The sequence below is a fragment of the Haemorhous mexicanus genome, chromosome 4, assembly GCF_027477595.1.
Source record: "Haemorhous mexicanus isolate bHaeMex1 chromosome 4, bHaeMex1.pri, whole genome shotgun sequence".
Classification (NCBI taxonomy): Eukaryota; Metazoa; Chordata; class Aves; order Passeriformes; family Fringillidae; genus Haemorhous; species Haemorhous mexicanus.
In genome coordinates this window covers 41,401,675-41,420,110 of record NC_082344.1, presented here as the reverse complement: position 1 = coordinate 41,420,110, position 18,436 = coordinate 41,401,675, and the positions used below count along the sequence as shown (strand labels likewise).

Sequence of the window (18,436 nt, the reverse complement as noted above, 5' to 3'; positions counted from 1 at the left end):
GTATGAAGATAGATATGGTGTTTTATCTATTTTATGATGAGGAAAACATGAGTACTTTTATAAGCAGCTTTTATCAGCAAAATACACTCAAATTGCAATGTATATTAAAGTGCAAATTGGAAAGTTTCTGGAGACTGCACTTAACAAGTGCTTTTTTTATTATCCTGACTTCTTCTTAGAAAGTTATGAAAATTATTTCAGCTAAGTTTACTTATATGCAATCGTTTTATAGGTAAAATCTCTTGAAATAATGAGCTTTGCATACACATAATTTATTAATTTTATTTTTTGCTTAAAAAAATTCATCACTAGAAGGCAGAGGAACAGAAAGCATTTAGCTGTATTTCAGTAATAATAAAGAAGAGTTGCTCTCAAACATAAGTGTCACATTCTTGGAAGAATAAAAAAAGAAATGTCTTTACTGAAAAAGGAAATGTCTTTACTGAAAAAGGTAAAATCAAGTGGACTGCTTTTCTTGTGGTGATCCTGATAACTCAAACAGGAGAGAAAGTAAAGGGGACAGAATTGCCTCATGGAAAAGTCAGTTTATATATTTCATTCTCCTTCATGCTCTCTATGAAAATCATCTGCTATTCTGACTGCAGTGTTATACATAACATGCTGTTGCCACGAGATGTTCATTGCAATCTTAATTTTAGCAGATGCAGGGAAAAAAAAAAAGTACTCAACAAGAGGCAAAAGGAAAGGGCTGGTGGTCTGTGTGATCCCTCTTATGGCAATATAGTTTAGTTCCTCCCAAGACTGTCTATTTTCAACTAAGACATTTTTTCAGTTAGAAGATAAAATTGTCCTCAGAATTTCAACATTGACAACTTCAAACAAATCTCTTTTTTTTTTCACCAATCCATTTTGTCTGAAGACAGTTGGAGCCAATAGCCATACTTTCACTAAAGGCAGTGACCTTTGCCAGGGTGATTCCATCCTGTGTACTACATAAAACATTAGGGTTTGTATATGCAGGGCCTTTAATAAAAGCTGTGATTAATTACCTGATGAATGACTTTGTCTCAGGACAACACTGTTCAAGGCTCATCTGTCTGGGCCATTAACACACAGGTATTGAAAGGACTGGCTTTCTACTACTAGCACACTCCTCCCTGCTCAGGAAGAGACAAGTGCCAGAATCAGCATTAAGGAAGGGCTGGAAAAATAGAGCAAAGGGAAAGTCTGTGATGGCTTGCAGTAAGATCATATTTGCAATATGTATTATATGTCATGAACTATCCTCAGTGTGGGCTGTCCTGCAACAGATATTTATTTTGATTAAATATTTGTCCTTGTACAGGGAGTAGATAGGAATACTCAAAGCATGGCAGTGACAACCATTTAGAAAGAACCTGTGAATCCAAGGTATTAAACTTTAGAAAGCAAAGGCATGAGATACAGTACACATATTACATCAACCTATACAAAATCTGTTTCTTGAGTCCACCTATTGTTTTCTTTTGGAGGAAGAATCTAATTTTTGTCTTGAGAAGAAAGAACTATCATTACTTTTATCTCTATAGAGAAAAGAGTGTCAGCTGGCTTTTACAATATGTTATTTTTTCCCCATAAAATGACAAAATCTGTTTTTTACATGTCTAAAAATGTTAAATACAGCAGAGGTTTAGAATAACACCAGGAAGGAAATCCTCGGTCTAATGCAATTTTCCAGCTCATTTTGAATTTAGGATCTCTTTCAGGTTATAGGGAGTAGAGGAACTGAGGTGCTTAAGAAATGGCTTTCCAGAAGACAGACAAATGGGAGAAGCTCTCTATTGTATTAAGAGTTGTAAATCTAAGTCAGCCATTTAGGTTGAGCACATCCTAGACTACAGAAGTAGCCTCACTCTCCCTTTCTCCTTTCCTGCTATCTCTCAGTTTTTTTTCTCTAATATCGTGCTAAGCCTTTGTCACTAGCTGTTTTCTCAAGAGGAAAATGAAGTGTTGTCGCAAAGGAACAGAACCAGGACAGAACATCATCACAGTTCAATTGCCCCAGGATTCTGTTAGGAAATCTCCATAACTTGGAGATATTTTGATTGCTAGACTGGCTGCTTGTTGGCTATCAGTCACTGGTAAAATCAGAATTGTGTAGTCTACATCCATACTGACAGATGTGTTGGAATCAGAACATGAAATATTTACTTCCCAGATCCAAGACACATATTCTGCAGAGCACTGTAAAGATTTATTAAGATTTGCCTAACTCTGTTCAATTTTGCTAGGCATTAAATCATCTCCATTCATCAAGCATAAGTTTCTTATTTTAAGTGAATAGATTCATGTAATTTCATTAAGCTGTATAGTCTTTTAGTCACAGTCCTCTCTATATCCATAATATAGTTCACAGTAAATCATTTATTAGCATTATCAATGGCTTACAAGGTCAGACTACCATTTACTACTATCTAAAGTAGTATCAAGAATCTTCAGCAGATAAATCTCCATTCTGCATGGATTAACAGTTGAACTCTGCATGCTTTGTTTTTTTCTCATTTGTTCATACTTATAAATTTCATATTTTATTATGCTATTAATTTTAAATTTTATAGTAGTTTAATAATTGTTACTCCTTTCTTAATTATTTCTAAGGCACACTATTTCCTTGACTCAGAATCCTGAAGTAATTCTCTCTTATTAAAACTTTCTGTATAGCTTCAGAAACAGCTACTCAGTCTTCCTGGGAATCATAACATGTTTATGACATTGTAGGGGTACAGTAAGAAAATCTTTCCCCAAAAGACACCTTAAGGGCTGCTAAAGGGAGACAAATACTTTTAACTCTTACCAACTCTTACCTCTGGGAAAATTTGAGACAGAAGAAACTGTAAAAGAGGAGTCTTTATGGCTTGAATTTACAATTTATGCTTGCTTTCTCTTGCACATCCCACACTACTGACAGTACCTTTTAATGACACAAGCATACTGCTGCCTGCATAGGCTGTGTAGTGTGAAGATGACCTGAAGTAGAAAAATGCTCTTCTTGGGTTGGCCATGGAAGAAACAACAAAAATAGTATGTGATCTAAACACTGACTCCAAAGAAAAACAATTTATGCTTTCTGAGGAAAAGTCATATAGACTGACTACAATTTTATTTTTCCACTACACTAATGGTTTCAGCATGGACATTGCATGGAAATCTTGCCAGTTCAGCAGCTCTAACATTGTTGTTACCAAAGAATACGGGTAAGAGATAAAAATGCACCATCACATGCATATACACCAGTGTATTCACTTCACATGCACAGGTGTGATGCTCATCAAGTCAGCACTTTTGGGGCCTTTCATGCACTTAAATCCCTGGTTGGGCTAGACTTACAAACACAAAAAATGTACTCTCAGTTCAAGAAAAAGTATTTATTTTGGGAAGCCCTGCACAGTTTTTCTTTCCTTTACGTTACAAAAATCCATTTTATGGATTGTGTGCACACTTATATTTAGCTTTAGTCTGAAACTACCATCAGGTCTTAATTTGTTGCTCAGCTTCAGCAAAGCCACAATACCAGAAGGGATTCCTGTCCTCCTGCTAGGCACTCTCTGGGACATTCACAGTGCATATCAAAATGAACTGTATCTTACCCTTCATGTACTGCAAATGAATTATTAGAGCAATGCTCTTACTTGCTTTTCTATCTCATTCCCCAGCTGAGATGACTTTATGGGTATGTCTCTTTATGGGCATCTCTCTTCTGATCCATTCAAGCACCCAGTCAAATAGATCAAACCACAGCTAACCTGGCTTTGAGTTTGAAATGGAATACAGGAAGAGAAAGGAGGCCCACAGCTGGGTGCTGCCTCAGGTGGGAAAAAACAGCACAGCCTCTGCTGGCTGGAGCTCACATCTGCTAGTGCAAGGTTTTTATTTTTCCACTCAGCTTCATTAGCCAAGTTTATGCAGGTGGTTCTGATTTCAGTCAGGAAGAGTAAAAGCTAACATCAACTCTTTCACACTTAGACTGGCAACTGCTGCAAGTTCAGTGCTGAGGCTGCCATCTGCAGCCTTTCTCCAACACTCAGTGGTGGAGCAACAAAGAGGGGTAGCTGGGTAGTCACCAGTCTTCCTGAGGAGATGCTGTATATTAATTTTTCAGTGCTGCACTGGAAGAGAGGAACACAGTAGTCTTGACTAGGAAGCACTGGAAGTATGCCTGGCAAGTCCATAAACTCTCTGGGTCTAAGACAAAGGCAGGACTCTAGGTCACACATGTTGGAGCTAAACAAAGGTATTTTTCTACTTTGAGACAGATTCCACTTTCTTTTAGTTTTTTTTCAATTTTCTATTTGGTCTAGGTCTTACAGGTTTTGAGGGTTTTCTTTTTTTTTTTTTTTTTTTTTTAGCTTGGCCAATGATATTTACAAAAATACTAAACCAAAAGCAAAAAATGCTTTTGTATAATTCCTCTGACACATCAATCAGTCCTTTTTCTGGCCTCTTCATTATCCCTGCTTTCTTCTCTCCTTCCCTGGGGTTACAATATATTCCATTCACACTTCTTTCATTTAGAATCTCTTTAATTTTTTTAGGATTCTGTTGGTTACAATTTTTCTTGTCTTCCTCCTTAGTTCAATTGGATCTGTCAAATTTGCAACCACATAAAACAATCCATAGCTACTATGTTATTTACTGTTCACTGTTTAGGACCACTGTTTTGTCCTGAGTGGTCTGCAATAGTCCAAGTTCACGGGAATCCTCAGGAAAGAAAGTCAGATCTCTCATCCCACACTCCTCAGGATGGAATAAAACCAACATACAAAAAATAGCTAATGTTTATTGACACTTCATGCATGCATGTGCATATATTATGCAGTCTGATGCTCCTTAGTTTTCCTTCCTAATTTGATTTGAAAGGAAAATATAGGACCCTATAAGAAGAAAATGTTGCATGCTGAGCCATTCTTACTGATATGATGCCAAATGAAATGGCTTTGCTTAGACCTAGATTGGGCTGATGCATTTCTGTCACTCCTTACCACCACAATTTACTGTGATCTATGAGACACAGACTGCTGCTGTCCAAGGCTGCTGAATTAACACAAAGAATGTTACAAAAAAAAGAGATCCTCAGGCTAAGAACCAGTTTGAAGTAAGGATATGCTTCCAACAAAGGCAGTCAGTGCAGAACTTCTGATATGTGGGATGAGCTGAACTGCTAAGTGAAACACTAGATTGCATAGGTGTCCTTTTGAGGACCATGGAAGAGGAACATAGGGGAATATCCTGGCCTTTCCTCAACTAAACACCAAAATCCCATTCACTTTTTTAAACCAGAATTTCATCCCGTGGCTGGGGCAGAAATCAGTCTTGAAGCTGTGGTAGCAGATGGTTGAGCCAGGATCTGGGACACAGATTTCGGAAGTGTAGATAGGATTAAAAAATTGCTGGCAATTAGAAATGGAACTAATAATTGAGCTTGCAGATATAAAACTCCTGAGATACAGAATGTAACCTTAAAATTAAACATCATAACTAATGTCTTTCTAATTTTTTTTAGTGGCATTGTCATTCAATTACATTCATTATGGCATCATAGAAAAATTAGTGTCCTGTTAAAAGAACTGTTGTGAAAATAATAAAGTTCAGAAGCACTCAATATCCCCAGAATAAAAAATATTTGTTTGACTTTATCTGAAGTTCATTTCTGTATGCCTAACACTATTGTCACAGCATAAAACACAATATATTAGTATAGTATAAGCTTAAAAATCCATTACATATTTTTTTTTAATCTGATAAGTATCAAACCTCTATTAATGTGGAAAAAATTGTATGAAATGGCATTTTGGCAACTAGAAATTGATTAGGAAAATATCTATCAAAAATGAGTGGAAAACATAGCAGAAAAACTTCATACCACTTAAGAAATATATAAGAATATAGTCTTCCTTGTTAAATTTAGAATTAGGAAAAATTTTCACTCAAAATAAGGAAGAAAACTGAGTTATGTGTATTTGTTGCTGTGAGAAACTGTTTTATGTATACACCACTTGCAGTAACAGCCTTGCCTTCAGCACCATCCTTCTGTGACTGATATGGCCATTGGGCAGAATTAGAAAATCTAATGAGGCTGGGTCAAGATCTGTGAAGTAATCTACAGTTTGCAGGGTGGGAAAAAAATACCTAACCCCACAACAATCTGGTTAATCTAAAAATATGGGTTTATGAAAATTTTATGAGCTACCAGTAGATTTTTTTTTTCTAGTTTGAAGAAGTCAGTAGAAGTTGCTTAATGTTTAGTACCTGGATAAAACTAGGTCATTTTATCTCCTTCCTAGTTTCCTAATCTCTGGCCTTTCTAGTCTTCAGTCAGTGTTTGAATCTTGATCATTTCTCTTATGAGCTGAAATCGTTTAAATGGGGACACAGGGAGATATTTAGCAGATTCTCCTATTGATAACCCAATGCCCATGCTGATATCACTATATTTTCCCAATTTTTAATAAAAATAAAATTAAGTTTAAAATTGAACCAAATAAAAAGGAGATATTTTACAATGGGAAAGCAAGAATTTTCCTTGTACACAGAAGGATTTCCAACTCTAAGTCACAAAAAAAGTGTGATCTCACAGAGGAAATTTCCTATTGTTATAATGAATTGTGGGGGTTTTTAGTAAGAAAATAATAATTTGATATCTTATCAGATTCTTAATTTTTCAGGTATTCTGCCCCTTTTCTTTCCAGTAGATACTCCTGTTATAATGGGGACTGTCTTTATTACAAGTCACTGTGGAGAATGCAAAACATAAATCTTTTTCTAGAGAACAAATATATTTGACATAGCATACATTCTTTAAGAGTGTACACTAGATGTTAACAGTAAAAGCATTCTGTTTCTCTTGAATATTTCTTCTTTGTTGCAAAAAGGAAAGTTTACGTGTATTGAAGTCCGATTCCACCTGGAGAGGCAGATGGGTTACTATCTCATCCAGATGTACATACCGAGCCTCTTGATCGTGATTCTCTCCTGGGTGTCATTTTGGATCAATATGGATGCAGCTCCAGCCAGAGTGGCTTTAGGCATAACTACTGTACTGACCATGACAACACAAAGCTCAGGTTCAAGAGCATCTCTTCCAAAGGTAGGCTAAATTTCCTTTGTTTGTACTATATTAATCACAATGCTATGAGACAAACACTTTCAGTCAACCTTATGTGTATTAATTATTAGCATCCAATAATTTCCTGAACCAGATAAATAATTTTGAAATATTTAGGAGTTTTTGGATTCTCCAATCAAATATATTCTGTTTCTCCACTGTCTCTACTATAGAGCCAACCACATATCTAGTTAATTCCATAAACCTTAACAAGTAGTGAAAACGATGTTATTCAGTTTTAAATAAACCCTGCTTAACAATTGACAGACTCATCCTTTTTCAAATCCCAGTGTCTGGTGACATGCTAGCAGATATGACTGAAATTCTAAATTCTTACCATAGATTCTCAATTGTATTCCTTTCTCCTAACTGCCTAAATTATGAATTACCTCACTAGTTACAAACACATTTACATTAAGATGTAGAAAAATGTGAACCTTAACAGATCCAAACAATTTCACAAAATTATTCTAAACACAATGAAAATCACTTAAAGTTTATTTATATTAATAATTTTATTTTTCATTTCATTTTAAGGCTTACTCCTTGACCATCTTCATGTGCCATTGCAGCTAATCAAAATAAAATGTATACAATAAAATAAAAAAAATTCAATTCTGTATTAGTTTTAACATGATATTTTTATCTAATTAACTTTTTTTTTAAGTAAAACAGATAGCCCTAACAGATTTGAGCATGCTTTGTATCCCAAATATATGGAACTGAAGGTATCTGAAGTTAGCATCAACAGATAAAACGGAATGCTCTAAAACCTCAAAAAAACAACAATGTAAGAGGCTAACAGAGAGCTGCAAATTATTTTGTCATATTTTGAGGCCTGAAGTTAGCTATGTTTGCTTATATAGAAAAACTCTTGTAACTCTGCAAAGACAGAATAGGTTCAGATCATGTCCTGCATCTGGTCTTGTCAATACAGGATTGCAATGAGCTCTGTCCTGTTTCTGATTTTTAGTACTTTCACTGTGACAAAACTACACGACTAATTTGCAATTATACATTTGATTTCCTGTGCCTATATTAGCAAAGAATGAGCCTATCAGGCCAATCTACTTTACCTATCACATTTCTTCTACTTAATTTTTATTCCAGAAACTTTCAGCCACATCCACTTTAATACAGGAATTCCAACTGGTTCCACTACAAGCTATTTTTCACTTCCTTAGTGTCATTCACGGATTTCAGTGGGACAAATGAAGGAAGAGCATGTGTTTTTTGAGGATAATTTTTTTTGTGATGTAATACACTATAAGGATCTGTTAATGATTTAAACACATTTTGTAAAATACACTTTTTTAACAAAAACTCTACATTTATGAATTGAATTGTTCTTATTGTCTAACTTCCATGCAATTTTTTTTTTTTCGGTAAAACTATTGTTGGGATATGGAGATATTAATGGACTTCCTCCTGCCATGAAGTACTAAACTTCACATCTGTGGAACATTTTAACACACTCAGGCTTCTCCTGTCTCCTCTCATAGGTGTCATACGTCAAAGCCATTGACATCTGGATGGCGGTGTGTCTGCTCTTTGTGTTTTCTGCCCTTCTGGAGTATGCAGCTGTGAACTTTGTGTCGAGGCAGCATAAAGAGCTCCTGCGGTTCCGACGCAAGAGGAAGAAGAGCAAGGTAAAAGTAACAGTGTTCTCAGCTTTTAAAGGGTCTGACAGAGTTGTGCCGGGATACAGAGTTAATTTGGTCAACACACTGCAGCTTGAAGTGGCAATAGAAATAAAATGGCAGCACAGCATAAAATGCACTCTAGGCAGAGGGTCACTACAAGGACTATGAATTCCATAAATCCAACTTGAATTCTCGAAAGAGGGATTAAGAGGGATTTAAATGAGGCATGGGCCATGCGGGAGCCATCTGCACAAGAATGAATTTCACTCTGTTGGAAGAGTTAGATTATACTTCCATGAATGAATGTTACTGGCATTTGAGGCAGTTTTTACTACTGTGATATTCAACACATGTTGTTTTCCCATTTTATTCTAATACTCAGTTCAAAGCCTTAACAGCCATGTTTCATGTAAATATGTTTTAATACACAAAGTACTTATTCAAATAACATTACTGGTAGAAGAACAAACATTTTACTTTAAAATGCTGGTAAGTTTGGGGGTTTTTTTCTTCTGTCCAGCAATTTTGTTTTAGTTGTTCTTATTATTGGTAAGAAACTTAATTGTAGTAATGGTTATTAGTATTTATATTAGAGCTGGAGCTATAGAGACTACCAGTAAAATAACTCACTACCAGAGTGCAAAGCCAAATAGCTAAGGTTACAAGTTTGAATTCTGAAATCTGTAGTTAAATCAAGCAATAAGGAACATTTCTTACAATGTGTAACTCCTACTTCAGATTTTGCAAAGCATAAGTAGTTCTCCAGTCTACTTATTAAATGAGCAACCCCCCTGCCACCAATATAATGCAGAGCCTGTCACTATCAGACACTATCTAGAATATTATTTGTGGATGAAAGTCTGACCATAGCTAAATGACTCAGTTCAACCATCTTTCATTGCTGAAGACTTAGTCTGCTGCATACATCAGCAGAAGATATTTTACAAGTTTCCCTCTTACTTAGAAGTTCTGCACTGCTGTACAGCCTACCTAAGCAGTCTCTGTTAGTGTTAAAAGGCAGGCCAGACAGCCAGGTGAAAATTGCATTATCATACATTTGCCTGTCTCTGTGTGGTGAATCCCGGACTTTTTCAGCTGCCCAGAGAAACTCACACACTGTTAGACTAGAGGATGAGTCAGACTGCAAGTACCTGTGTTCAACGTTTGACCCTGTGAAAAATGTTCTTCTTTCTCCCTGCTGACAGTGGCAAAAAAAACAGCACTTTTGTTACAAGGTGTTAGTACTTGGAATATGGCAGCTCTCTGAAAGCTGTCCTAAGGTTTGGAATGGGAAGAATGGGGTGGGGCAGACAGGAATTACTGGATAGGGGCTAGGTAAGTCACAAGTGAATTGTGTATCAAACAGCCATGGTAAGTGACATGTCTCTATACTTTTAGTCTGTTCATCCTTCTCACCATGTATTATTGTTTCTTCTCAGGCATATTTACCAGGTTCAACTTAAGTGATATCACTTTTAAATGCAGGTCAATTATTATGACCACAGGATTAGGAAGTGGCAGAAAGTATCTTCCTTCCTCAGAATCAAACTAAATTTCTTTTCAGCTCCCTCTTAGCAAGACTTCAAATTCACCAATGACACTTGTTCAGCAATCACAGCCAATTAAATTTCAGCCTAGAGGTATGTGAGAGAGGAACCACAATATAAAAAGGACTTCTAAGAGTAAAAGAACTTTTAAAGAAAAAAGGTTTAGGCATGAATAACCACTTTGGCTTTTGTGTTTTTCTGGATCATGGTGTTTTTGAATTCACACTTTAAAGTCCTCATTCTAATTTTACACTTCATTAGACAGTCTTTGGCTTCAAGTAGATTGTCTGCTAAATTCTCATAAAATTACAGAGTTAGAATTAGAGACTTTAGAATGCACAATAAAGTACCAAGTAATTTGCTTTGATTCTGAAGGATGGAGATCTGCAATGCTTTTCTTCATAATGTACTTCAGGTGAGGGTATTAAATATATTCAGGGCTATAGGGCTTTCCCTTCTCCCTGTACCTATATGTTTCACCATGAGACAAGCTTCTCAGTCTAAATTTACTACAAAATTCTTTTTCCTGTACAAGGTTATCATTTTAGGAAAATAGTAATTTTTTTCAGAAAATATTAATTTAATTGATTTAGTCTTTTTTAACTCACTCTAATTCCATGTAGAGTTAGAGCTCCTGGACAGAGTTAACCATTGAGAATGCAGCTTCTCAAACTCTACGGACAGCTCAGCTAATTGTTTCTCTCTTTCTCAATGTTTTATGAAACCTTTCCTTGTCCAACAAGTATACAGGACTCGAAATATTACAGCATGGAGATTCTATCTCTCAGAAAGAAATCTGGATGACATCTTAAACCCTCTGTTATATGAATAATACATGAGTCTTGCAGATTAAAAACTGCAGTTAATAACTTGCCTTCCTTACCACAAATGTTATTATTTATTCACCACAATTTATAACAGGAAATGCAGGCCTAGGATCATAACTCAAATTAACTTGGTTTTCCTTCTTCTTTTGTCTTTTTCAAAGTCAGTTACTAGAGCTCAAACTTATGAAGTTTTGTATGTTTGTTATTCCTTTGGACTAGGTCAAACAGCCACTGGCTCTCAGGGATTAGATTTTATTGACTTTAAAAACTGCCATGTATTAAGAAATGTTCATTTGACCATAAAGTCAAGAGGTGAAAAGAGTTTATGTAAAAAGGCTGCATTTAAAGTAAATTTCAGGGTCTTCCTTGGACATTACATCTTTCTTGTCAAAGAGAAAAACAATATTCTATTCAGTATTGTGTCCAAAACTATTAGAGAAATAAGCAGATAGGATAATTTTTAGACTTTTTCATTCTGTATGCTTACCATCTTGGAACATTTTCTTAAGATCAGGCTTTTTTTACTAGGTGAAGTCTAAGTGTTGAATACAGATTTTTTTTTTTTGCCATTAGCATTTTATCTAGAAGGGTACAGCAAAACTTCTAGTGATTTGACATGTTGCAAAAGTGCAGAAAATAGATCAGTTTCAGTTCGGAAATGTTTCATTTCAGGTATGCTTAGGGCAGCTGAAGAATTTCCAAAATCTATTTTCTTTGTAATTAGTAAGATATGCTTGTTGCAAGAAATATTTACTTTTACCAAGTAACAAAGGCAATAGTCCTATGATTGAATTTCAGTGTCTTTGGGAGGTAAGTGGATCCATTTTCCTGACTTAAGTAAAGATCATTCATACCTAATTCATCCCAGCCAAAAAAAATTCCACAAGGTCCCCTGAAATCTATTCCAATTGTTTAAAAAGGTTTTTTTTTTACTAATGTGTTTTTTTGGCCTGTCATAGCTTGTCTAGAAAAGACACAGAAACCAGATTGCTTCATTCCTTCATGTCACCATTTGCACATTTCCATTCAGTCTTTTCTATAAATATTCCCAGTGGACACAATTTTTGGTTTTGGTTTGCTTTGGGTTTTGGGGTTTTTGTTTTGGTTTTTTTTTTTTCTCATTCACCTTTCCTGGAAGTCCATATAATTCCTCAAAACTATGTTTGCAACATGAACAACATGAAACCTTTACAGTAACAGTTGAAAGCAGCCAAAGGACCAAGTGATGCAAGTAATACAGCTGTTTATCCAAACCAGTTTACCATTTGCCTTTTAAACAACATCATGTTATTGACCCATACCATGATTGTGATCTTCCATATCTTCTGGGTCTTTTTCCAGAGAAACACCCTGCAGGGACATTGGCTTTCCATCTAATAAAAAGATGATTATTTCTGGCTAAATCTCATACTTACTGATTCTCCTGTATTTTTCAGATGCTTTGTTCTAATCATTGAATTCAATTTTATTTCTAAACACATCTTCAAACAAATTCTCAGGTTTTCATAGTTTTGAATATTTTAAAAATTAATGTAAACTATGGCTTATGTCCTTCTGAAAACACAGAGGAACTGGAATCTCTCTATTAAGAACCATATGTTTGAACTCGGATAAGACCCCCTGCAGTAAATTCTATTGTTATACAAATTACAGTTCTGTACAGAACTGCAACAAGACATTTTGGCATCCAGAGTTCATCTATCTTTGCCATTTTCCTTATGCTTTTTCCACTTATAGTCACTGCCTTTTTTACACACCATCTGGTTCTTTTGCGCCCTCCCTTCCCAGACAACAACAGCAGCGTCAAAGGCAATTCTTAGGTACCACTGCACCCTCTGGCCACCATTTTTATGATTGTAAGTATGGACTTCACTCAGTGATTCCAAATTACTTAAAGGCAAATTACTTTTCAGAGGCCCAACCCAGTTTGCAAAGAGCTAGCAAAAATTTGGAAGTGTCTGGGATTGTGTTATAAATTCATTTACAAATGAAAGCTGTTGTTGCAACATAATGTGCAACCTACTCAATGTTTTTTTCCAATAAGCATCACAGTAGGTATAGGAGATTTTTTTTAAAGGGTCTAATATGATTACACAAATGGCATAACCAATCCTGAGAATGGGGGGATTTTGTTCCCAGTTTGAGACTTTATTTGATACTTAGTATATGAGCCACAGTTCTTTAACAAAAAAAGAAACCTGTCCAGTGAAAAGAACAATTCAGAAATATTATTTTACCATTCCTTCGGAATGAATGTGAATTATTCATTTCCTTCCTAAAAGACAAAACAAAAAAAAAAAAGGCAGAAAAAGAAGTCATGCAGGGATACTGAAACATACCTATGATCTTTGTTTTTTCTTAGTTGCATGTACATTCTATGGGAAAAATAGTAACTGTGTAGATATAGTGAATAATAACAATTTCATTTTAGGTTAGCTGTTAAAATATTTAGGTTTTGGGAATATTCAGTCTATTAGTTCTATTTTCAATATCTAAAGATCACCATATCTTTGGAGAGGAAAATAGACATGCAAACTAGATTGTCTTTAATGGTAATCACACCTGTTTTTCTTTTGTTTTCTTTTTGGTCAACCATCCATTTTGATGAAAGTATTTTGAGGGAGTTCTTGATGGAAATGAAATCAGTGAATCATTACAGCATAGCAATGGCTTGAGATGTGCAGGACGTATAGACGGGACTTTGCCTCAAATCTACAGTACAAATTTAAGGGTAAACTATTGAGAAGATGTCCCATTTGTCATAATGTGCTATCCAATCATTTACAGAGGCCCTGTCCTTTTGTCTGCAATAGCATCTTCCCATGTGAACTTCATATACCTTCATTGCTACCTGTATGTGATGACGTGAAATGTTAGTAAAGGTACTGTCTTGTTAGTTTCATAATCCATTTCAATCTGTCTAAATCTGGATTAAAACAGTACTAAAATTCTGCACTGTTTGTAGTGCAAAACTACTCAATACCACTTTCCTTCTCAAAACTGAGCAACAAAAAAGAGTGTTCAAATTACCAAAGTCAAGGCTTCAAATAAGTTTTCGAGTTGTTACGACCCCTTACAATCAAATGGCTGTGGAGTTCTTTTCAGCCCTTATATACGTGTTATTTCTCAAGATAAATTTGTTACTAAGCACACTAACTGAAAACACCATAGTCACCAAACTCACAGTTTTCTATTCTATTCTATTCACAGTATTCTATTCTATTTATAGCTAAATATTTTGTACAACAAGACTGATACAGAAGTAAATGAATTGAAATTATTTTCGTCAGACCGCTAAAGAATTCTAACTTTCCAAATAAAACTTCTTATCTAAATTTTTTCCATTCCTTAATTATATTAATTTTAATATAAATTATAAAATATTTAAATGTAACTGCATGCAGAACAACTTTCAAGTTGGTAATTCTAAACCTGAATGTGTAAAAAATGTATTCAAATCAAACTCTTACTAAAGTTCATTCATAATAACATTTTTAAAGTTTTATCAAAAATCTATAATAAATAGCTTTCTTTACTGATAATGCATGAAGAAGGTCACAAAAGAAACAAAAGCTTCCTTATCACTTAAAAAAATAATTCTATTCATTCAGCCAATATGCAGGACTTTTTCAGGAAGATTCACTGTAAAGGCTCTCAACTGGGTCATATAGGGTATTGTCCTTCAGATGACTTCTACATCTGTAGACTCAGGCACATGCGTTCTGAGACATATTTCTAGACAAAAAAAAGGATTTTAGCCAAGTCAATCACTAGTAAAAAAAGAAAAGGGATGTCACTGATAGAAATGCCTTCAAAAAGGCACTCAAAGCTAGTATTGATAACAGCAGTAACTGCATCTTTCCTCTTGTGCACAAGCACCCTCAGATATGAATCTGAAGCCAACCTAGTGATCTTTCTGCATTAGGAATCTACTGGAAAACTTGCAGAACCCCATTTTGAATATTCAAGCTGCTGCCCCTGAAAGGAATTCTGGCGGCTCTTGCTGTCCTCCAGAAGGTCCTTTCCTGCATATCCATCAGCCCTAGCACTTGGGTGTCACTTGGCTGGCTCCAGCCATCCTGCCTGCCCTCGTGGAGACAGCATCCAACAGACACTGGGCAGAAATGCTGGACTCCTACAAAGAGCTTCACATCAGTTCAACTACAGAGAGCATTTCCAAGGACTCTGCTTGCAGATGAAATACAGGAGGTCTGTAAGCACAAAAATAAGGAGAGACCTGGCCTTTAAAACTTTCTAGGGCATCATTCCATTCAGGGAAACTTGAAACAAAGACGGTAAAGTCTTAGTATATAGTGCCTGATCCTGAAAACATGCACAGCTGAAATCTGCTACTCAAAATAATAATTTTATTATCTCACTCAGCCTGTGCAGTACATATGAAGGTATTTAAATGGCAAGTTTATAGTTATTTCTCACAGTACATGCATTTCTAACTTAATATTTCTCTTATCTGCAACACAAGACTACAACTATTCTAGAATACTAATAATTAAATATGTTATTTTCCAGTCTTAGCTGACAGGAGAGGAACACTATTGCAGTAATTAAATCCCTGTTATATCACGTCATCAAATAATGATCTTATCATTTTGTATTTCTGTTTTTCATTTCCATAGTAAAGTCAGTCAGTGATTTTTCCACCTCCTTTACTTTCATGTAATTTTTCTTTATTTTGTTTTTAAAGGCAAATTCTAATGTAGATTTTAGATATAGCAGTTTCAGTGAACTTTATCAGTCTCACTATAAATTCAATTTACATATATGAAGAAGTATTTCAGTAGGTTGATATCTACAGCTCTGCTGGATGCTCATGCTGATGACCAAATAGTTCATTTTAAATGTAGTAATTTATCTGCATTCTTTTGTAGCTAACATAGTCAATTAATATTGAAAATAAAATTCAGACTTTTTTAAACAAAGTAATTAGCAATTATTTGATGAAAGTTTTAATTTTTTAAAATTATTCTTCATTGAAAAGTGTTTTCAGATTTTCAAAATGTCAGACATTTTAAAAATGAAAAATTTGCAACTCTGGATTTAATTTGTGCTCATCGAGAAATTGCATTTTTATAAAGAGGTTAAAGTAAAACAAAAATGCTTCTAACAATTGAATTGAAATAGTAATTATTTGACTTGCTTGGCAAATAAATATTTTTTAGACTTATTTTAATTTCAGCTAGAAAGAGCTTTAAAATATCACAAATTCTCCTACAAAAGAAAAATTTACAGCTGCTCAACTGTTTTTATAATACCCATAAAAATCATTTTTCACAATATTTTTTAAGAATTAATGTCATAAGTCCTGTATTTCCTAAAAGTGTAAAATCCTAAAGCAACTAGGCTAAATTAGACATGAAAAATTGACATTCCCAAATTTAAAATTAGTATTGAAAAATGGTGAATGCGATCAAAATTACATAATTATTCTTGAGTAGTCTATGAAAAATAGGATTACTCTGGAATATATTTCAGAACCAAATCTAGCTCAGACTTCACAGATTATGTATCATTTATTTGTCTGCATATGTGCCTTTTTTATTTCTTGAGGATACCTAGGTAAAGAGAAGTAAAAAAGATGTCTCCAGACACGAGCTACATTTTTAAGTTCTGTGCTATGAAAATTTGTGTATCTTCAAAACATCTTCCGTTTCTGTGCCAAGTGATTAAGAATCACTTTCTTTTATAGTTCCTTAATCCTGAATGTATTTGCCAGTTTTCCCCTGAATTGACAAAAGAATGAGTCAGAAGAAAAATCTGGCCTTTAGCTTCCATTTCCTCTATTTTAAACTAAGACACTTTGCCTACTATTATTTTTATCTGATGCATTCACAGGGAACGGCAGAAATTAGGCATACAGATAAGATTAATTAAATATACAGTGGCCAAGTAGGCAGAATTCTCACTAATATATGAATGTGCATATCATTAGTGATTTCATGATGAGCATCTCTAGAGGCCAGGATCCTGGGTTGTAAGGCAATGTTCAGACTTATTAGCTGTTTTCTAAAAGAGCAGTGTGAAATTTGAAGACTTTTGAAGACTGCACATATTTACTGTAAATGGGGAAACTTAAACCAAATCACAAGTTGTGTGCCCAGCTGCCACTAGTTTACTAGGCTTTCTCATTTCTCTAAATAGATTACAGAATCTATAAACAAATAGAAAATTTCTGTGCTTGTTAACAATTCAGCAATATTTTTGTCAGACTGATAGGGATGAAATTTCAACAAGTTTAGATAAGGTGTGGATTCAGGAAGTCAATGAGGTAATGGTGCAACTGGTATTTAGCAGCAGGTAAGATTTCTGTAAACAATAATTTAAAAAAAAAAAAAAACAACACTTCTTGCTCTTTTTCTTTCTTCTGTTATTTTTTTCCAACAGGATGATGATACACGTGACAGTCAGTTTAGCATTACAGCATACGGAGTGGGCCCCTGTGTGCAAGCAAAGGACGGAATAACGCAAAAGGGGCCAAATAATCCTGTTCAACCTGTACCAAAAAGCCCTGATGAGATGAGAAAGGTATTCATTGACCGGGCCAAGAAGATAGACACAATATCCAGAGCTTGTTTCCCATTAGCCTTTCTGATTTTCAACATTTTTTATTGGGTAATCTACAAAATCATCAGGCATGAGGACATTCACCAGTAACAAGATTCAGGCTTGAAGTACATGAAGATCTGGCTGTCACACTCAGCAGGAGGCTTTTTGTTAGGAATGCACATCAGAGGAGTGATTGGAGGAGTTAAAAACAATGAAGGGGAGAAAAAGGATCCTGCATGGCCTGCAATGACCAGCTGCAGTGGGATGGACGAATGAAACCCAGAGAGGATACATCTGCTATTGCAAACTTTACTTGTCAAAGAAATTAACAAATTTTCATTGAAAATCACTCTCTACTGAAGCTTTACTGCCAAGTATTTATACATACTGTTACATAGTGGTATAATTGTACAGTACTCTTTGATGGTCCTTAAATTTTTTTAATTCTGGTGTATTTTTAATTTTGAAAATGTTTCCAGAATACCCTAGGTGAATCCCACAGTATTACAGAATAGAGTAGTGCTTGTAAGTTTTCCTTTAATCTTACAATATAATGACAAATTACTGATTGGAGAAGACAGTTTGAAGGACTTGATCTAGTCTTAAGGACAGTACTGGTGGTTTTACAGTGAACATATTTAACAGTTTTAAGTAATTTAATTTATTCAATGTACTTCATATTACTGTTCCCCTGGAAGCTGTACGTTGAAATAATCTCAGCACAAGGTATACAGCCTAACAATCTACATTTCA

General features: G+C 34.9%; 1 protein-coding gene across 1 annotated transcript in view; it reads left to right on the top strand.

Moving 5' to 3' along the window:
* GLRA3 (glycine receptor alpha 3) overlaps positions 1 to 18,165 on the top strand; it is a 59,537-nt gene extending 41,372 nt beyond the window's left edge. Inside the window, exons 6-8 of the mRNA XM_059844559.1 lie at positions 6,870 to 7,084; positions 8,605 to 8,757; positions 17,522 to 18,165. Coding sequence (XP_059700542.1) covers positions 6,870 to 7,084; positions 8,605 to 8,757; positions 17,522 to 17,791 — 638 coding nt within the window. The 3' untranslated portion in view covers positions 17,792 to 18,165. The remainder of the gene's footprint in view (positions 1 to 6,869; positions 7,085 to 8,604; positions 8,758 to 17,521) is intronic.
* Positions 18,166 to 18,436: the final 271 nt, after the last annotated feature.